Genomic DNA, 23,370 nt, shown 5'->3' on the forward strand with positions numbered 1-23,370 from the left:
GTCTGGGCTGTGACAAGCAGGCGACATTTTCTTTTCATCTACTCTCAATATTTGTTGTTCTTACCAGCCATTAACTGCTTGCCTTTTATATGCTTTTTTAAAAATGTAAGCAATGATTTTCTTTTGAGTGTTTTGAAGATATCGGTTGACTTTTGAATAAGCCGTTCCGTAATGAAAATTTCTGAAGCAAATTTTCCCTTTTTATACGAGTTAAGAAGGTCGCACATTAATTCTGAAGAAGCAACAGAACCCGAGAACAAGCCATATAACTGCTCAGATGTTATAATAGAATTTGCCAGCTTTGCAGTGTCTGAAACAATTTCAAAACATCAGTTTCGTCTCTCTTCATTCGATTTTTTTAGTTCTTTTTGAGCGGATGTTTCAGGGTTAACCATTCCTACCAAGCCTGACATTTTAATGATATCAAAGCTCTTTCATGAGCATTTCGCAACCAACGTTTATCATAATCTTTATTTAAACTGAAACCAACAAAGCCATTTTTTTTGTATCTCTAAGAAACCTAAGAAAGTAAAAAGTATTACCAAACCCCACAACTGACTATTTGACGTTCGTTCAAAGCAACGTTTGTCGATTGAATGACTTAACAATCTTAAGTAAATCACTTCATAGCTAAAACACAAAATGTTATCAAGCACACCTTTCTCACATAAAGATCATAAATCGACAATTAAATGTTTGTTTTCAGTTGCAAATTGATAATGCTTATGTGTGAATACATTGTACATGTTGTATACTGAATCAAAGACGGCAATTTGATGATTTCCGGTATTTCACGAGTATTTGCACGTACATATATTTTATTTAATAATTCATATTTTAGACGTTATATAATTACTCCAAATTATTTAAACATTGCATGATGATTAATTCTCAAGTTTAATTATCTTAAACGGGTAATTGTATAACGAATTCTTTATGAAAGGAGAAAATATGCCTTAATTTGAACCCAAAAAATCGGATTGTTTGTAATGTAAAAAAACATTTTTTTTAAACAAAAAATCTTCCGAGTTACATTTGATATGATAAGTTTTATATCTGTTTTAGTTGTTCAAACCTATACTTTATTTTTTTTTAATCGCTTTATATTAAAACAATTAATTAAAAATTACTTAGTCGTGATTGCTAAATGAGGGGACCATTGAAAGGGACGTTTTTGAATCCTCTTTTGGACACTTTTTTTTTAGTCTAACACCTTGTATTTTATCAATAGGATAATGAAGTTGAATTCTATCCAAAAAAATCGCGGTACCCTGGGGTGTAACACAAACTCCTTAACTAGCGCGCTTTTGAGAACTAGCTGATGGACTACTATATGGGGGGAAAAAATCAAATTTGTTTTTTTAATGCAAAACATAAAACTAATTTCATACTTCCCTTCAGCTGACTAGCTTACAAAATGTGTTAATTTTTTAAACATACCTACCAACTTTTCAAAACGCCCATGGGGGTTTTTGCATCCAAGATGTATGTCATAGTCCTAAAAAAAACTTCAAGGGGGTCTTCAAATACTTTTTAATGTTGTTTTTTGGCTTCTATATGCTAATATATGCCTAATGTCAATGTAAAATTAATTGTTTTGTTTAAAATTGTGGACAAAATTGCTCTTTCAAAATTTCAGTTTGTGAGCCTCCATGGGGGAAATTCCCCACAAATAGTGACAGTTGGCAGGTATGTTTAAACATGCAACAAAAACAATGACAGATAAATATTTCTTTTCAACTGAATATGATTGTTAACTACTGAGCAGGAAGTCAAAACTGTAAAAATGTTAGTCATAGTATATCAGATAAACAAACTATGCTCAAAAGTATTCAGAAGGTTTGTTAATAGTCCAGGCAGGATATTGGAATTAAAAAAAAATGATGAAGGATTCAGGATATGTGTACTTCAAAATTGATTTCTATTTCTTGTTTAAAAGATAAAAAATAAAATGATTAAACATTTCCAATTTTTTTAACTTGTCAACAACAGCAAAGCCACTGCATAGTCAGTAATAAAAGGCAACAAATGACAAATTCAAACCAGAAAACTAACTGTCTAATTTATGTTCAAAATAATGAACAGAAATCAAATATGTTACACAGCAACAAACCACAACTACTGATGCCTCGTTCACACGTACATTTAATTGCAAATTGAATTAAAATTGAATGCAAATCGAATTTGCTAATCGCGTTCACACACTCTTCCGTTTTAATTTGAATTGATTCAAATTTGCTAGTTCACATTAGAAATGTGTTTCTGTTAAAATCAAATTTAAAGTTCACGTCGTGCGGACAGTAAAGCGAATTTGACGCGCATTGCAATTTGAGGTAGAATTAACGTTGGACATAATTCGAATTAGTTAATGTGAATCCAATTCGAATTACGTGTGAACACAGCTTAAATAACAAACTCCTGGTCTAAGACAGGCACACATAGAATGTAGCAGGGATTAACTTGTGTGAAGGCACATCATGCATCTGTCTATTCTTGTTTTCCTCTGAATGTTATAATGGTAATGTTTGGTTGCTTGAATCTTGATGTATGCCCTATAAAAAAAATGTTTGAACAATGCATTGAAATGAACTTTTCGTGGCTGACTGTAACACATGTTTTTATACGCTGGTCAAAATTTTGACGGGATGTATTATGGTATACAAATGTCCGGTGTCCGTCCGTCTGTCTGTCTGGCATAAACATGTCGCACCGTAACTTGAGAACGACTTATCCAAATTTTATGAAACTTAATATAGTTGTTTCTTATGATGTTCAAATGGTCTTTTTGATGAAAATAAGATTAAAACTTTTTGAGTTACGGCACTTTGTAACTAAAACAGGGTGTGTTTTTTTCACATGTCGCACCGTCTCTCAAAAACGATTCTTGATTATGGCTTAAAACTTTAAACACTTCTTAGTTATATTAATCTTAATATCTGTATACTTTTTGGTGATGATTCAAAATTTTATTTTTGAGTTATTGAGTATTTTGTAAAAAAGGGGGAGGTTTTTTTTACATGTCGCACCATATCTCAAAAACGATTTATGATTATTGCTTAAAACTTTACACATGTCTTTGTTATATTAATCTAAAGATCTGTATACTTTTTGGTGATGATTCAAAATTTCATTTTTGAGTTATTGAGTATTTTATAAAAAAAGGGGGAGGTTTTTTTTACATGTTGTGTCGTATCTCAAAAACAATTTATGATTATTGCTTTAAACTTTACACACTTCTTTGTTATATTAATTTAAAGATCTGTATACTATTTGGTGATGATTCAAAACTTTATTTTGGAGTTATTGAGTATTTTGTTAAACAAGGGGAGGGGTTTTAATTCAAAATTTTATTTTAGTGATATTTTGTACTTTGTAAAAAAAAAAACAGGGTTGGGGGTTTCACATGTCCCGCAGTGTCTCAAAAACAATATATGGTTATTGCTTAAAACTTTCTCAGAAACTATTTATAATTATTGCATAAAACTTCCACACAAGACGTCGGGCGTATCATGCGCTCATGGCGCAGCTGTTTATTTTATATATTGAACTTGTTCTTCTACAATTACAATTTACTTGACATACTTAATATGCTGAATTTCAAGAGAGAGACAAACTTTCCAGTTCAAATTATATTGTGTTTATACAATACTTATAGTGAGTGTTAAATTTCTTACTAATTTAACTTATTTTAGATAAATAGAAATGAATTCTAAATCAATATAGCTGAAAATTTTGAAATAAAGGCTATCAATAATTAGGTCATATATCCATTAATAGTAATGGAACAATCCCCTGTAGGCTAAAACAATTAGACTGTAATTTGACACAATAGATAAATAAAAGTGAAAAAAATGTTTACCAGTCTACATCATATAAACTATAGTTTTTATGAATGGTTTCCAGTACTGCAGGTTGGCATAGTTTTACAGTACAAGTGTGTAAAGTAGTCGTGTGAGGTAAACAAGTTTATAAATGAACTTATTAAAGTCAAACTAGTTGTTGTCAGAGAATATCAAACCAAATCATAGATATGGAAAGGAGAGAGGCAAAGCTCTGTTTATTATTACTGAACACTAGGGATATTTTGTAAGAATTGATTAATTGGTGTTAAAACACCACTTTTAGCACTCTTGTCTCTTTTTGTGCAGGTCATTTTGTTTTAGTTGAGGCAATGGGAGTGCCTGGAGAGAACCATAAACCTTTGGCAGGAAAACTGAAAAAATTAAGTCAATTAATAGTGGAGAGAAAAAACTTGTCACCTGTGGGGTTCAAAATTCACAACCTCTGAGTGTTGACATTGTAGTGATTCAGAATACTTAGAACATTCGACAACATACCCTGGAACTATACTTACACTAGACACGTTACTCTATAAAGTTACTGTTGTACATCTCAGGTTATTATTGTATCTGTGAATTAATAAGCAATAAAGCATCAAATTGATGCTGTGTCAATCAGGTTAGATTTTTTATTTTTATTTTATGCTGACATCCGAGACATATCTCTATGTCAAGTTGTCAACAGTTTGTAATCTAGTTCTTTTGATTAGATTTTTAGAACACTACCAGAGATGTACATTCCCAATTGAGTAACAACTAAATTTTTGAACTTGAATGCAAAATCCACCAATTTCCTATTCCTAAATGATATATGTGAATGTTTGTCCCCAAAAAATGATAGAATCACTTTTTTCCTCATATGACAACTAGCCACTTGGTTTATCAAGGTGAAACTTATTTGTGTTTTCAGGATTATTATAAGTCTTCAAATTCCAGATGTAAAAGAAAATTTGAAATCAGAATATTATTTGATATACGTAAATTAGGTTAATAGCCATTATATTATTTTTTTTTTTTTAATTTCAGAGTTTCAGTAATCAAGACTATAGGATTTCACAGTCAGTGTTAATTGTCGGACAAGTTTCTCTTGCTATTATTTTGCTGTGTGTGATAAAAAATTCCATATACTTAAAATTCTCAACATGGATATCTGTAGTAATTTGGATTTTATTATTAGCAATTTCCAATATTTACTTTCACATACCAAGTCGGAGGCAGACTACGGATGATGTGGCTGTTACATTTTTCTTGATTTTTATGTGTCATGTGATGTTACCGATGTCTAAAATGTTATCGTTATGTTTTGGTGGAATGACCGTTGTATTACAGATAACAACATCAGGAACTTTATCACCAAAAGAAAATATGGTTGCTGAGGTAATATTCTATTCTTTTAATGAACTTGTTTCATTCTACTCCAGAATGGACTGTAAGAAGCTCAGTGACCTTCAAATGGTATAGAAACCAATATTAAATCAATCAAATGGTATAGAAACCAATATCAAATCAATCAAATGGTATAGATCATATATACTGTCAGTTCATGCATATAAGTTTTGATATCTGACACTATAATATCATATAAGCAATACATGGTCTTTAGAAACTTTAGTACCACTCAAAATAAGAACTTGATAGCTAGATTAGGTAGCATTTGAAGGATGATCAAAAGCATAAGACTGCAATTAAGCCCCAGACCCCTATATTTTTTTTAAATAAAAACAAAACATAAAACCACACATCTCCTTTTCTATAAGTATGATACTGAATGCAAATGTTATAAACAAATATCATTCAACTTGATATTTAAGATTGCAACATTTCTATCAATAACTAATCTGAGTGAATTTAAGTAAAAAAACCTTTGTGAGTAATCACCAAAAATCTACTGATTAACAATATTTGTGTGGTATTTGAAGTTAAACCCCTCTTTCTGACACATTAATGAAACTGAGTTCATACTAGATAAAAGCTTCCACTTATATGTACAGTCAATTACCATAAAGAAGATAGAATGATTGATTTTTATTGACTAATTCTACCTGAAAAGGATAATTCCATAATGAAATTGTCTAAAGTATCCTGACAAGTTGACTTCTCACATAATTGTTATAATGATCTCTGTAGTATCCACTCCTCAAGAAATTAGTCTAGCTAGGTCAGTCAAAGTTGACTGGTGAATGGTCAATAATGTGTTGGTAACTGAATCTAATCCGTTTTGGGGTATGCTGCTTAGGATACATTTCCTTTCATTAGCTGTTTTTGCAAGCATGTAAACAAGCATGAAGGATTGTATATGTTTATATCGTATTTGTTATATATGCAATGTGCTTACAATTGTTTGATAAGACTGATTTTTGATTACTATAAAGATGACTAAATAAATATCAACTTCTTTTGAATTCATTAAATTTAGTATTTCAGTACCAGAGACTTAAAAAGAAAATGTTTCTAGAAACGGGACAGGGTTTTGTCCCCTTGATGAAGTAAAAAAAAAAAGCAAAACTTACCGTTAAGGTGTGCTTCTTCCTTTGGTATTTGTAAGGTTCGTTGGCGAAATGTTCGAAGGTATTCTTGAGTTTGAATCCTGCACATGACAGGTGGTCTCAACTCAAATCTTAATTGACTAGGATTGTCAGTTTTTCTACGAAGGTTGATGGTTTTCTCAAGGCACCTTGGCTCTCTTGAACAAAAAAAATTACTGCCAAGAAGTAGCACAATAGTGCTGGTAAAAAAACCGTTGAACATCAATCAATCAATCAATCATTGTAAAGCAGTTTTCAGCGGCGAATCCGCCGATGGTTATTTGAGAATTATGACTATCCTTTCTGAAGTGATTTTATTTTATATAATAAAAGGAAGCTAGTGTATTCAAAATACAAGATTGAGTCTGTTCGACTCCCTGATCTAAAAGAATGGCAATGAGATGGCTGCTGTCTTATTAATATTCACTGGACTTCACCCCCATTTGTCATTTCCAATATCTTACATTTTGCACGGCATTTTTAAAGACTTTTTTTTATTACAGAAGTAGTTGTATGTTTTCCATTTTCGGGTTCAAAAAGGGGGGTGCAGGTGTTATACCCCTTTTATTTTATGATTTATTTGAATATTTCATAGTATTTGGATCCACCTTTGTCAACTTACTGCTTTCATTAATGAGGAAAAGCTATACAGGTAAGTTAGCCATTAAAAGTTCCCAACATGAAAACTGTAAAGCAATATTCAAACAAAGGATCAATAAACAGCTTGATTTTAAAAAGTACAATTAACAAAAAATAAGTATGACATACATGAATTAACAATATCAACCCAAAGGTAGTTTGAGAAAAATCAGTAATAGTTCAAGCAGGGTGTGATTGTCTACAGGTGCACAGTTAGTTCAAAACTTTGGTTGATTTATTAAGTGATATCAAACAAATTTGACACTTTTTGAAAGTTCGTATTTGTGACCCCTTTGAAAAAAATCAGGATCCACCTCTGACTGCCGTGAGTATCTGGTGTAATTTTAATCAATTTAATTTTGTAAATTTTGGGTCCTGAAATCATATTCAATGAAAGAAAAATATTTTAAAAAGACATATCAGTATTGTTTTGACTTAACACTTATTTCCTTAAGTTTCTTTCAGACAAAAAAAAATCATTTCAGTTACGTTTGATATACATGTACTCATTTCATCCAATGATTAAGGAATAACAGTAAGTGTACTGTATTTTGACAGTTGTTTCCAGTCAAATACTTCATTATTATTTGCAACTCATCATTGAGGGTGGTAAAGGGTAATTTTCATGCAATGTTTTCAGCCTTTTTATTTCACATGTTTTCGTGTTTTGACGTTTCATTTCACGTTTTCTCTAGTTTGGTTCGAGTAGGTGCTTCGTGTTTCCCCTTATTTATTTTCCGTTTTTCATGATGATACTCTTAAGTTTTTGTGCTTGTCCCACATTTGATTGAATAGTAAATCGGGACTTCATTAAAAGTCAGTCCAGTATTTATACTGGTATATATGCTACATACATGAATGTTAAAGGAAATTTTACTAAAATAAAAATTTATTGCTAATTAACAAAAAGTTTAGAGGATAAGCCAAAGTCAATCTCTGTCTGGTCAATTTGTTTGTTTTAAATCAATATATTTGAGCCTATGCATTGCATGAACAATTTACAGCTTGCATGAAATATGGAAATAAAGATTGTTTATGATAAAATATTAAATTTCCTGTTGAAAAATACATAGGTTCATTGACTCTTATAATATTTCTAAATGGTCTATAAAAAATTCTCCTAATTTCAACTTCTGATAGGATGTAATTTTAATGACTAAGAATGTTTTTAATACATAATCCTCTTTAACAAAGCAGTTTTAAGTCAAAAGTTAATTTTTGAATCTTATAGAAAATACAAACGATTTATGAAAATGAGGAAACATACTGTTCGTGAGCGAAGATCGTTGCTTGCACAAGACAAATTGTTGTGATTGATGTTAATTGATTTTTATGTAATCTCTAAGAAATGCCATACATTCCCAGGAAGTACTTAAGTAGTGGGATAAGGATTATTGTATTGATTTATAAGGATAAAAAGCTGGAAAAAATGTTTGCTAAAAATAGGGGATAAAATTTCTGAAAACAAAATAGAATACTAAATGTTGGTTCACAGGAAAATAGAACATTTGCTTTTTCTAAAAGTTTCCTTTAAAACTATTGGTTACAATGACTTAAACATTTATTCAGGTTTAAATGGATTGTTCAACTAATTTAATTTAGTTTACAGTAGAAACAGCTTAATTGCTTTCAATTTAAATTTTGCTTTTAAAGTTTTTATTACAATATAATCTTGGCAAGGATCTATACATTTTTAAATGACTTCATTAACATGAAACTATTATCAGAAGAGTTAGAAATGATGAATTTGTGTTCTTATAACTTAAGTCTATCATTTTGTGATACATGTAACATGCAACTGCACATCTACAACCTCCTTTGGTATAGACCTTAGTTTGTTTGAATATTATGATATGTTAAAGTAAGGTGAAATGAAATGATATCCAATGCAACAAAAGTGACTTTCTACTATAACATAATATTATCAACAGTCTAAAAGAAAAGCAATTTTAAAGTTTCATCATTTTTCATCCAAACTAATTATAAGTTACAATACTAAAGCTCCAAAACAGGGTTATAGTGCAATAATCTCTGTTCATCTGTCTGTCCATTCCTCTGTCATGAATTTTCTGTTACATTTTTTGTTCAACTTTCTTTCTTTTTTTTGAGACTACTGATCAGAGCTTTTTGAAATTTTTATCTGGATTCATGTGTTCATGTTATATGTTTCACATAATGTTGACAGGCATTGTCAAAAACTAAATAGTTCAGATTAGCCACTGCTTTGCATTTTTCAAACTTCAAATCCTCAAAGTACCTAAAAGGTCATTCGTCATAACTTGGTCGATTCCAAACCTCAGAAGGGGAGTAGCAGAGCCACCCTAGGATTGCTGATTGCCTAAAAGGAATATTAAAATTACAAAGGGTAAAAATGAAACAGTTTAAAATGCATGTACTCGTTATAATATATCAGTATTTGTGCATAGATAAACTTATTACAGATACCAGGATTGAAATTTTGTATTTGCATCAGATGCATGTTTCCTCTGCTAAAGACTCATCAGTGATGCTCAAATCCTAAAAAGTTAAAAACGCCTAATAAAGTACCAATTTGAACTTGCTGATAGTCATATGACCGAATTAAAACAAAGATTTTTACATAAATAGACAGACAAGCACATGCAATCATAAAATGACAATTTCTTTATGTGAGTTTGCTTTCATTTTGTGAAAATCATCCTTTTACCTGTATATGAAAATTAATTATTTTTTTGTGGACTGAATCAAACAAAAGAATTGGTTCTTCCTGATGGCTTCATTGTTTCACTTGTCAATGTTAACAATGGACATTCTTTTCGTTACTGTACATGCACAAGCCATCTCTAGATAAGGATGACATTGAAGGTGCATGAATAGAAATTGATTTAGGTTAAATTATTGACTTTGAAGCCAAAAATATATCAGAGTTTATTTTGGGCTTATTTTAACAAAAATAGATTTAACTGATTGTATCAATAGCGAAAAATTATTTCACAATTCTTATATAATAAATGATTCAAAAACAAAAAAAAAAGGAAATCATATTTTATATTTTTTATCTGGATTGTGCCTAATGCTGCCTATTAAGTGTCTTCAACTAATTTTGGCACTTATTCTTAGTTTTTCTGTAGTGTTTACTTTTCCTAGTATTACTGTACAGTACAAGTATTTCTTGTGTAAAATAATTGCCTTCTATCAACATCTCCTTCTATTCATAAGCAGTATTCAGAATATTTTTTATTATATTTAATCACTTTTTCGCTCACCTGCATGGCCCATAGGGTCATTTCCATCACTTGGCATCCGATGTCTGTTGTACGTCATCCGTGGCTGTCATTATTGTTAACTTTTTACAATTTGATTTTCTTCTGGAGAACCACTGAATGGAATGGAACCAAACATGACATGAATGTTCCTTATGAGGTGCTGACCATGTATTGTTACTGTATGAAGCCGACCCATCATACGAGATGGCCACCAGTGGGGAACTTATTTAACATAGGATTCTTTGGGAAATACATACAAATGTCTTCTTTTAGAGAATCACTGAATTGAATGAAACAAAACATGGCATGAATGTTCCTTATGAGGCAATGTTTACCAAAGGATCCTATAGGAAATATCTTCTTCTAGAAAACCACTTAATGGATTGAAACAAATCATGGCTGCCACCAGAGGGACCCTATGGAAAATACATTCCAAAGCTTTTTCTAGGTGCAATGAATGGAATGAAACCAAACATAGCATGAATGTTCCTTATGAGGTGCTGACCGAGTGTTATTACTTTGTAGCTGATCCATCATCCAAGATGGCCGGCAGTGGGGGACTTAGTTTAACATAGGACCCTATGGAAAATGCATACAAATGACTTCTTTTAGAGAACAACTGAATGGAATGAAACCAAACATGGCATGAATGTTCTTTTCCTTTATGAGGTGCTGGCCAAGTGTTGTTACTTCGTAGCCCAATTTTTTTTTTTTTAATATGATTTCAAAAACCCAAATAGAGTCAGATGAGCGATACAGGCTCTTGCGAGCCTCTAGTTTTAAATTATGGGGCCAATATTAAACAAAAGTTGGCATCAATCATTATTAGAGTATCTGTTATGATTTAGATCTGTTTTTACATTATTTCCAAAACCAAAGTAGAATCAGTCGAGCAACACAGGCTATTGAGAGCCTCTTGTTTGTTTTTTCTACCCTTTTTAACCTTTAAGACATATATATAAATGCCAGTATAAATGAGCTAGAATGGAAGTGATTTGACATTTGACTGGATAATTACTTGACAGATGAATTACTGGTAATAACATTTTAATACTGATAATAATTGTGGAAGTAATTTTAATCTGTAAAAATTTTCTGATTTATATGTTGGAAAATTGCTCATCATTTTATTCAGATAGCATTTATCTGTAACCTATGAACATTGTGGAGATTTCAATATGTTATATAGTAAATTATGGAAATTTTTATTGCTGTACTGTACCAAGTAAATTGTAGAGATTTTGATTTACTATACATAGTTATATAATATATGTTGTTAAAAATTGTTATGCTAGCTTTCTTAAACTGTTTGGTGTCCTAGCAAACTGATTTTTGTAAGTTAAAGGCATTCATTCATGAGAAATAATGTTATGTAGTTTAGATCAAATACAACCTTGATATTTACATTGTTATCTTAACCTTGATTTATGTATTGAACTGATTTATTTTAAATCTTTGATCAACTTTGCAAAGTTTTTTTTTGGTAAATTTATTTTTCAATCATTTGTTAAACATAGACTACTAAATATGATAAATGAATCTTTTGATTTATAATTTTTGTCTCATATGTCATTCAACTAATTAAAACTTGCCTTCCCATTCATGAATCATTTGCCAAAAAAACCATGCTAAATTATTAGACCCTATCTTACAGGGTATTTTACCTTAACATTATTTTGCTGTGGTAGAGGGGGCATTAAATGTTACCTTTGTCTGCATGTCTGTCTGTTCATATATATATATCCCCAAATTTTGGATTGTGTAACTGTAACTGTTCTTGAGTTTTGTCCTTTTATGTATGGAAATATTCAGCAATTTTCATTTCTGTTCTTTAACTTTAGTTTGCCATAAACCAAATGTTATGAAATTTGCACACAATGCTTATTACCTCATCTGGTAAGACAGTATTTATGTATCAGCTATTTTCATCTTATTTTGGCAAAATCAAACCAAACTGGCTGCTAATTAGAGAAATATGGTATAGTATTCCATTCTTGTAAATTTTTAAAGCCAAAAACAACATTCCTTAATTTTCATCTAAATATTATACTGTTAAGATTGTAACTTGTGTACAGTTTAGAAGAAGAAGACAACTATTTCAAAATAACAAACATTTGATTTTTATATGAATAATATGAAAGAAACATTTGATTTTTATATGAATAATATGAAAGAAACATTTGATTTTTATATGAATAATAGGCATGATATATGAAACAAGCATTGTTTATTGGTTATGACAAGGATTTGTATAGTTAGACAAATCCTTGGTTATGAGAAGAATTATTTCGATTTTTTTATTCTGAAAGAAAAAGAAGACAATTGATATATCTTCCTTTTAATTGTATTCCCCTTTATTGCAATTGAATGAAAAGTTGCCCCCATAACTTTAATGTTTTTGACATGTTACTCAGTAATTGATATTTCACTGCAATGTAATTTTTGTATGTACATATTTTCCAATCTTTGTTCTACAAGAAAAAGAAGAAAATTGATATCTTCCTTTAATTGTGTCCACCTTTACTGGAATTGAATGAAAGGTAGACCCCATAACCTTATTGTTTTTGACATGTTACTCAGTAACTAATTATGAATATCTCTTTGCAATTTTTTGTTGTTGTATATACACCTTTTATCCAGTTCATGGAAAATGTATACAACTTTATTTATCCCATTAGTGTAATTGTGCTGTTTCAGGGCCTTAAATTATAGCTGATTATGCAGTATGGGCTTTGCTCATTGTTGAAGCCTGTACCTTGACATATAGTTGTTAAGTTCTGTGTTATTTGATCTCTTGTTGTGGAGAGGTGTCTCATTGTCAATCATACCACTTCTTATTTTTTATATGTTCTATATTTTCCCTGCTCAGATGACCGTCTCCCCATAGAAAATGAGCTATGCTACAAGTATTTGATTTGACTTGAATGCCTAAGTTTCCAACCAAAAAAGGATGTGGCATTAAATTAATATACACAATATTTTGACTTAATTATAGAATTCTAAAATTGGAACAAATTAACTCACAATAATGACATGCATTACATTTATGCTCAAAATTTCCCCCCAAAGTTACCTACATGTATAAACTTTTTTTTCAGATAGAACAATAAAAAGATAAAGCTTATCATAAAGGAACCACCAATCCCAAAGTTTTTACATATTTTTCAGATGACTGTTTTAATGTTACTTTCTAATATTTGCATTGGTATTTGATATTGAAATTGAATATTTATCCTTTTATTGAACTGATTTCAGCTTGTCTCAAACTTTGTTATTCTACTGAGTGCTAATATGATGGGAATTGGTCACAAATATCTTACTGATCTACATCACAGACACACTTTCTTGGAAGCAAGGAGTATGATCCAAGTTAAGAAGAAGCTTGAATGGGAAAACAATCAAAGGGTATGTAATTAGTTTTTCTGTGCAATATTAAATTCTGTGAGTAAATGAAATTTGGTATGTAAGTATTTTCATACAAAGCAAACACTCATGCTAAATAGGAACAAATTTCTTTATATAAACATTTTTTTATGACCCTGGCATAGGCATTAGTACATGTATTAAGAGTTATCCTTGACCGCCCTTCCTTTCATCTTTCTGTCTGTCCTATTTTGGTTTCTGCACTCTACAGATGTACTTTTTTTTTTCCATACCTAAATTAAGTTTTTCTCATTTCATGTTTTTAGCTCACCTGGCCCAAAGGTGAGCTTTTCTCATCATTTGGTGTTTGTTGTCTGTTGTCCTCTGGCGTTGTCTGTCCTCGTTCATCGTCACCGGCGTAAACTTTTTACATTTTGAACTTCTAGAAAACCACGGAATGGAATGAAACCAAACATGGCATGAATGTTTCTTATGAGGTGCTGACCAAGTGTTGTTACTTTGTAGCTGATCCATCATCCAAGATGGCCGCCAGCAGGGGACTAAGTTTAACATAGGACCCTATGGGAAATGCATACAAATGACTTCTTTTAGAGAACCACTGAATGGGATAAAACCAAAGATAGTATGAATGTTCCTTATGAGGTGCTGACCAAGCTTTGTTAATTTTTAGCTGATCCATCATCCAAGATGGCCGCCAGTGGAGGACTTAGTTTAAGATAGGACCCTATGGGAAATGAATACAAATGACTTCTTTCAGAGAACCACAGAATGGAATGAAGCCAAACATATTATGTATGTTCCATAATGAGGTGCTGACCAAATGTTGTTACTTTGTTGCTGATCCATCATCCAAGATGGCCGCCAGCGGGTGACTTGGTTTAACATAGGACCCTATGGGAAATGCATACAAATGACTTCTTTTAGAAAACCACTGAATGGAATGACATCAAACATAGCATGAATGTTCCTTATCAGATGCTGACCAAGTGTTGTTACTTTGTAGCTGATCCATCATCCAAGATGGCTGCCAGCGGGTGACTTGGTTTAACATAGGACCCTATGGGAAATGCATACAAATGACTTCTTTTAGAAAACCACTGAATGGAATGACATCAAACATAGCATGAATGTTCCTTATCAGATGCTGACCAAGTGTTGTTACTTTGTAGCTGATCCATCTTCCAAGACGGCTGCCAGCGGGGGACTTAGTTTAACATAGGACCCTATAGGAAATGCATACAAATGACTTCTTTTAGGAAACCACTGAATGGAATGACACCTAACATAGCATGAATGTTCCTTATGAGCTGCTGACCAAGTGTTTTTACTTTGTTGCCGATCCAACATCCAAGATGGCCACCAGTGGGGTGACTTGGTTTAAAATAGGACCCTATGGAAAATGCATACAAATGATTTCTTTTAGAAAACCACTGAATGGAATGAAACCAAACATGGCATGACTGTTCCTTATGAGTTGTTGACTAAGTATTGTTACTTTGTAGCCCATCCATCATCCAAGATGAATTAGTTTAACATAGTACCCTATGGCAAATGCATACAAAAGTCTTCTACTAGAGAACCACTGAATTGAATGAAACCAAACATAGCATGAATGCTCCTTTCCTATTCAGGTTCTGGTCAAGTGTTGTAACTTTGTAGCCAAATTTTATCTCTTTTTATATGATTTCAATAAAAAAGTAGAGTCAGGTGAGTGAAACAGGCTCTTGAGAGCATCTAGTTTTTTAACCTCAAACAGAATGGTAAGAACCAAAACCTTGCAGACAGAATTGAAATCAGGGTGTAGAGTTACTTACAGTTTTAGAGTTGAATTCCCCTTGGGTTAAAAAAAATTACCTTTCACCCCTCATTTAGGACCCTTCTTATAATTGCAAATTGCAAAGCTTGAGCCAGGGCATTCCTGACCTGCGACACATTCTTTTTAAAAAAAATTTTTATTGAATTTCGCTATATAAAAAGAGAAGTAAATCAGATTGGATATCTTCCTATCTATTCAACCCTACACTGATATGCTAAATGAAGTTACTGCCATCAATTCCCTTTATGATAGACCTATTCCAGGCTATAATTATAATATGTCTCCCTGGTGATACAGTTGTTAGCTCAGTAAACATTCTTGTTTAAAAGTTTATATTCTTCTATCCAGTTACAGTTATCAGAGCATATTTATATTTATTGAACATTTTAATTTTTCTTTTTTTTTAGTATGATTAAGAAGGTAGGTAATATTGCATTATTTAAAAGGAGTTGTGGTATGTTATATTTTCAGGACGAGTTGTTAAATAGTTGTATACCCGGAGACATGGTAGAAGAAATGAAGGGGGATATAACAGAGAAAATGTTAAACCATTCAAATAAAAATCCTGAATTATATGTAGAGTCCCATTACCAGGATGTTAGGTATGTACATATGGGGGATAAGAATGAATTATATGTAGAGTCCCATTACCAGGATGTTAGGTATGTACGTATGGGGGATAAGAATGAATTATATGTAGAGTCCCATTACCAGGATGTTAGGTATGTATGTATGGGGGATAAGAATGAATTATATGTAGAGTCCCATTACCAGGATGTTAGGTATGTATGTATGGGGGATAAGAATGAATTATATGTAGAGTCCCATTACCAGGATGTTAGGTATGTACGTATGGGGAATAAGAATGAATTATATGTAGAGTCCCATTATCAGGATGTTAGGTATGTACGTATGGGGGATAAGAATGAATTATATGTAGAGTCCCATTACCAGGATGTTAGGTATGTACGTATGGGGGATAAGAATGAATTATATGTAGAGTCCCATTACCAGGATGTTAGGTATGTATGTATGGGGGATAAGAATGAATTATATGTAGAGTCCCATTACCAGGATGTTAGGTATGTACGTATGGGGGATAAGAATGAATTATATGTAGAGTCCCATTACCAGGATGTTAGGTATGTACGTATGGGGGATAAGAATGAATTATATATAGAGTCCCATTACCAGGAATCGTTAGGTATGTACGTATGGGGGATAAGAATGAATTATATGTAGAGTCCCATTACCAGGATGTTAGGTATGTACGTATGGGGGATAAGAATGAATTATATGTAGAGTCCCATTACCAGGATGTTAGGTATGTAGGTATGGGGGATAAGAATGAATTATATGTAGAGTCCCATTACCAGGATGTTAGGTATGTACGTATGGGGAATAAGAATGAATTATATGTAGAGTTCCATTACCAGGATGTTAGGTATGTACGTATGGGGGATAAGAATTATATGTAGAGTCCCATTACCAGGATGTTAGGTATGTACGTATGAGGAAGTTATACATAAAACAGTAATCCATGTAAAGAAAGTATTCTCTGTGTTAAACCTACATTTATACAAATGGACAGAGAAAAAAGAACAAAGATTAATGAATACAAAAATAAAAAATCATTTAATTTATGATGTAAAGTTCATGCATCAAAAGAAGAAGCAAATAAAACAACACAATCAATATTGAAAAATAACATTCAGAAATATATCAAAACATTTTGTCCATAATTCAATGGTCTGTTTAAAGTCATATGAAACGAGTGAGTGGTGAATAATGTTTGTCCAATTCTTGAACCAATGCATGTATAAATCATAAACTTAGTCCTCTGTGCACGATTTTATCATTATTATCGCAAATATATCATATAATCGTCATTTTTAGCTTACCTGGCCCAAAGGGCCAAGTGAGCTTTTCCCATCACCCGGCGTCCGTCGTCGTTGTCCGCCGTCGTTGTCCGTCGTCGTCGTCCGTTGTCGTTAGCTTTTACAAAAATCTTCTCCTCTGAAACTACTGGGCCAAATTAAACCAAACTTGGCCACAATCATCATTGGGGTATCTAGTTTAAAAAATGTGTGGCGTGACCTGCCAAACCAACCAAGATGGCCGCCATGGCTAAAAATAGAACTTAGGGGTAAAATGCAGTTTTTGGCTTATAACTCAAAAACCAAAGCATTTAGAGCAAATCTGAAGTGGGGTATAATTGTTTATCAGGTCAAGATCTATCTGCCCTGAAATTTTCAGATGAATCGGACAACCCGTTGTTGGGTTGCTGCCCCTTAATTGGTAATTTTATAGAAATTTTGCTGCTTTTGGTTATTATTTTGAATATTATTATAGATAGAGATAAACTGTAAACAGCAATAATGTTCATCAAAGTAAGATTTACAAATAAGTCAACATGACCGAAATGGTCAGTTGACCCCTTTAGGAGTTATTGCCCTTTATAGTAAATTTTTAACCATTTTTCGTAAATCTTAGTTATCTTTTACAAAAATCTTCTCCTCTGATACTACTGTGCCAAATTAATCCAAACTTGGCAACAATCATCTTTGGGGTATCTAGTTTAAAAAATGTGTGGCGTGACCCGGTCAACCAACCAAGATGGCCACCACAGCTAAAAATAGAACATATGAGTAAAATGCAGTTTTTGGCTTATAACTCAAAAACCAAAGCATTTAGAGCAAATCTGGCGTGGGTTGAAATGTTTATTAAATCAATATCTATCTGCCCTGTAATTTTCAGATGAATCTGACAACCTGTTGTTGGGTTGCTGCCCGTGAATAGGTAATTTTAAGGAAATTTTGCTGTTTTTGGTTATTATCTTGAATATTATTATAGATGATGATAAACTGTAAACAGCAATAATGTTCAGCAAAGTAAGATGAACAAATAAGTCACATGACCGAAATGGTCAATTGACCCCCTAGGGAGTTATTGTCCTTTATAGTCAATTTTTAACAATTTTCATAAAATTTGTAAATTTTTATTAACATTTCCACTAATACCACTGGGCCAAGTTCATTATAGAAAGAGATAATTGTAAGAAGCAAGACTGTTTAGTAAAGAAAGATTTACAAACACATCACCATCACCAAAACACAATTTTGTCATGAATCCATCTGCTTCCTTTGTTTAATATTCACATATACCAAGGTGAGCGACACAGGCTCTTTAGAGCCTCTAGTTTTCTCTCTCTGTTTGTTATGATTTAACAAATATGGCTGCTCATTAAAAGCCGAGTTTTATCGATTGTCACCTTATAGTAAACAAATCACAAAAAGCATGGGTATTGAGCACGTGTTTAAAACATATATTATCAGATATTTGTTTATTTCAATGACAGATCCATGCGTATTGTGGTCACCGGATTTTTACGAGGAGGGTTACGCTCGGGTCACTATGCATATGGAAAATATGTTGGCGAATTTCTTCCTGGAAGCAAGCAATTAAAAATAAGTAAACTTCTTCTAAATGTGGACAAATTAAAGAATTTTTCTCAGAAAAAAGTATATGTACACAAGTTGTATAATGTAAACTATCCATTTAGTTATAAAAATCATATGCATATTTTTTTTTAATTTGAGGTTTTTTATGACTTTAAATAGAAAACTTCACTGAAACTGGTTTGTAATTGAATAAAAGCTAGCAGAATCATCTTTAAGACGTCTGCTATGAAACTTATGTCAATTAAACATGTACAATTTTATGAAAACTACACTTTTCATATAACATATAGCCCTCGAAGTGAATATTATTAAATTTGGTATGAATATATAAGTTTGTTTTTAGTTTAACTACTTTTGACCTTATTTAGGGGTTTAATTGAACCCCAAAAAGTTTGTGGAGGCTTTTCATGTTCATTGATGTAGAAAAGACTCCTTTGTGCCTCTTGTATACAGATAAGTATGGTAATCTACTAGTCACAGAGATGTGGAAACAAGTCTATATATAAAAAGCATCATGTTTCTGGCAATGATGTCAACAAATTTTTAAGAATGTGATAATGTAACACAGGCGAGACATATCTCTTGAGTTAACAGTTTATGTATGATATTAAAAGTGGCCTCATCATTATTAGTATGATAAGTAAAGCTAAAAAGGAAAGTAAAAACTTATTTTTGGCTTGTCTACTTAAGTTTTATCATGAATGATAGGAAGTTATGACTTGGCATAATTCCTACTAAAAAAATGATATTTATTGCTTTCTACTACATCAAAACTAATTACTTGTAAGAAAACTTTCACATGATCATGATAGTTAACAAACAGCACAAAAAATTTCCAATATTATACAAAAATTACTTTGGTTTGGTAGTACAAAGCCAGTTTTAGCTGTTAATTGTGTATTGGGGTATTGATGAATTGGAAAAATTTAAGGGTTATATTGGTTAGTAATTACAAAACAGATAAAGATATAAAGAACGAATTTATGAAATATTTGTTTCATATTTCTGTCTGAGATTGCTAGTTAACACTCGCTAATACAATGTACTTTGCCAAAAATGTATTCTACCTACAACTGTTTTTAAATTTTATGCTCTTTACTGCACAGATTGTGTCATAACTATTTGCACATTTCAAATTTATTTCCACTATAAAAATGTTTGTGAAAGTCCTGAAAACTAAGGCAGAAAATGAGAATAAAGAAATATATATTAAATTTTTTGGATTGGGGATACATTTAACTCATATAAATTCTATCTATAAAGTATTTAAAAAAGTATTCATAAAGTATTATAAAGAATATTTGAATTTGATTGCCATGATGTTTTACTTTCAGTGAGTTGAGTCTTGAATCCTTGTTTAACCCTTTCCTCCATAGTGACGCCTTTTGACGCCACCCCCTGTACTCCATAATGACGCCTTTTGACGCCTGTGTAGTACCTCTGTTGAAATACTTTGATTACAAAGTGTCTGATTCAGACTTAAAAAATTTGTATCCAATATGAAAAGGATATTCATAAGAATATCTGACTTGAATTTATTTGATGAAATATTTGTTTTTCACAATTTGTTTATACTTTAAAGCATATTTTTAGCATTTTATTGAAAAATCCTATGCGAATCAAGTATGCAAAAAAAAAATGTCAATGGAGGAAAGGGTTAACATGTTATGAATAACTTATTGTGATTTGCTGGAAAACAATACTGCTGTTTACTCTACTATAGCATATAAATAAGTTGTGGTTGTTTTCAATTATTAAATTTTACTCTTGTTAATAGAAGCCAATTAGTTCTAAGAAATAAAATTTCACCAATAAAAATATTTAAAAGCTAGCAGTTATTTTTAGCCATAGATTAATTCTTAAAGTGTTTCTCTAGAAAATAAATATAAGGTTCTAGTGTTTCTCTGGAAATACATATAAAGTTTGAGTGTTTCTCCAGAAAATACATATAAAGTTTGAGTGTTTCACCAGAAAATACATATAAAGTTTTAGTGTTTCTCCAGAAAATACATTTAAAGTTGTGTGTTTCTCTTTTAACATTTGTAAGCATTACATGGTTGTATTAGGCAGAATTGGACAAAGGTTTTAAAAATATTGTTTTTCTTCAAAAAGCCAAAATGTTTGAAATAATGATGAGAATTTGTTCTTATCAAATCATTTATAATAGTATATTCTTATCATCCCAGGTTTGTTATGCTACATTAGTTTTCACCGTAAATCAACTTTCTGCCAAGTCAGTTCTAATATATCTGACATTTCCCAAGTGAGGATTTTCATTCTTTTCCTCAGATAGTTTTCTAAGATTAATATAACATATAATAATTAAATATCTTTACAGAATGTTGATTAATTTTGACCAAGGTCATCCCTATACAAATGAAAGGGTGTACTCTATTTTGTGTGATTAATGATTTTGATAATAAAAGGTTATTGCACTTAACTGCACAAATAAAAGTTGATTGTATATAATGATGATAGTGATATTGTGCAGGATAAGTTTTATGGTCATTATACATGATGCAATTTAATGAAATATTTCAACAATTCAACAAAATATATGAAAAGGTATTCATTTTTTAAACTAAATTATATGAAAAGGGTGGGGTCACAGAAACCCAGCGGCTACCCCTATCAATTAAGTATTGAAGTGACTGTCAAATAACTATTTCAATATAAATAACATGATATTACTTTATTATACAAGTCATGTACATTTGAAATATATAGCGCTATAGCCTATAGTCATTGCAATTTAAATTAGAATGCATCTAAAAATTGTATTTAACTGTCCATCTAAAAAGGCTTATTACTATGACCCAGAGTTCAAGATTCATTACCTTTGGTTAAGATATTTTTTGTTTCCTACAATGTATGAAAAATACATCAAAGACACAATGTCTAACTCAATATTTTTACAATATAATTTTATTTTCTTCTATTCAGAAATTGTAGATTTCAAAAAGCATAGAGAAATTAAAAAAAAAACCCACTTCAACAATTAAGGACATTGTGTGATATTTTTGCAGTTTAGATTTTAGATATATTCTGATTTCTATTTTTCAGTATTCTGTATGCTGATATAGTTAATTTTACACCATTGTCAGCAAAATGTGAGAGTCCAAATGAACTCATCGATCTTCTTAATAGGCTGTTTGGAAGATTTGACCAGTTGGCAGAGGTAATATATACTTTTTGACTTTACAATTCATCTAAATAAACTCTTCATAAAAATCAGGATTAAAATTGTATACACCAGATGCATGTTTCCTCTACAAACAACTCATTAGTGAAGTTCAAATAAAAAAGTTAAAAAGGTCAAATAAAGCACAAAGTTTGATGTCATTACCTTACATTCCAAAAAGTTTTAAACAAATTTGTTTTGCTGTGAGATCAACTTGGTTTTTTTTTTAGGTCTACTTGATTTTACAGTTTTAGAAATAACTGCTTAAAAATTCAAATTATATAAATTTCATTATCTTCTTTTTTTTTGTAATTTTGGTTCCTGTGGAAATAAGTATAATATTGTGCACTCTCTTGCTCATTTAAGCAATACTACCATTCAACCTCCATTGGGGAAGTATAATTGTCATTGGACTGTCTGACTTCATTTTATATAACTCAAGAGATATCTAAATTCATGGCTTCTCCAAAAATTATTTTCTCATTTTAGTTAGTACAAAATGTATTCAGATTAGGAAAAAAAATTAAAAAAGACTTGGATATTTGAAAGGGAGATAACTTGTATAACTTTAAATTTTCATATTTATAAATGGCTTCTCCCCTTCAAAGGGAACTTATTTTTGCCAAAAAATTAAATTATCCTTGCCTAACCTTTAGCTTGAAAATAGACAGATAAAGTATACTTATTTACTTGAATATAAAAATAAGAAGTGGACCGTATGATTGCCAAATAGGACAACTTTTCACAAGAGACCAAATGATAAAGAAATTAACAACTATAGGTCACTGCACAGCCTTCAAACATGAGAAAAACCCATACCACATAGTCAGGTATGAAAGGCCCTGAAATGACAAATGTAAAACAATTAAAAACTAGAAAACTCAATTGAACAAAATTAAGAATGGAAATAGAATTAATGAAAACCTATGATTTATATGCTCCTGACTTGTGAAAGGCACATACAGGATGTAGAAGGTATAAACATGTTTGCAGACACCCTACCCATAGATTATAGTATTTTATATTATAATTTTTTTACTGTTCACATTAACATTATTTCCAAGAGAAATTTGTTAATGTGACATCAAGTATGCTGTTAATATCCCCGTTAATTTCTGAGTACAGTGAAAATATATCAATTTTCAAGGTCTACTGTTTACAAGAGATATACATTTTTTTTTCTGTAAGTCAATACTGAGATATATTTCAATTACATTGTGATTAATCTGCTGCTGTTGTTATTGTGAAATGGTGATCCTTAGATGGTCAGTTATATTAAT

The 23,370-nt window shown here is 31.3% G+C and overlaps 1 protein-coding gene across 6 annotated transcripts in view; it reads left to right on the plus strand.

The window, feature by feature from the left end:
* LOC134721369 (adenylate cyclase type 2-like) overlaps positions 1-23,370 on the plus strand; it is an 81,818-nt gene that overhangs the window by 27,375 nt on the left and 31,073 nt on the right. For all 6 annotated transcript variants that reach the window (XM_063584325.1, XM_063584328.1, XM_063584327.1 and 3 more), the window contains exons 3-6: positions 4,866-5,216; positions 13,504-13,653; positions 15,920-16,050; positions 21,973-22,087. In XM_063584325.1, the coding sequence (XP_063440395.1) occupies positions 4,866-5,216; positions 13,504-13,653; positions 15,920-16,050; positions 21,973-22,087 (747 nt within the window). The remainder of the gene's footprint in view (positions 1-4,865; positions 5,217-13,503; positions 13,654-15,919; positions 16,051-21,972; positions 22,088-23,370) is intronic.

Source organism: Mytilus trossulus, chromosome 6 (genome assembly GCF_036588685.1).
Source record: "Mytilus trossulus isolate FHL-02 chromosome 6, PNRI_Mtr1.1.1.hap1, whole genome shotgun sequence".
Taxonomy (NCBI): Eukaryota; Metazoa; Mollusca; class Bivalvia; order Mytilida; family Mytilidae; genus Mytilus; species Mytilus trossulus.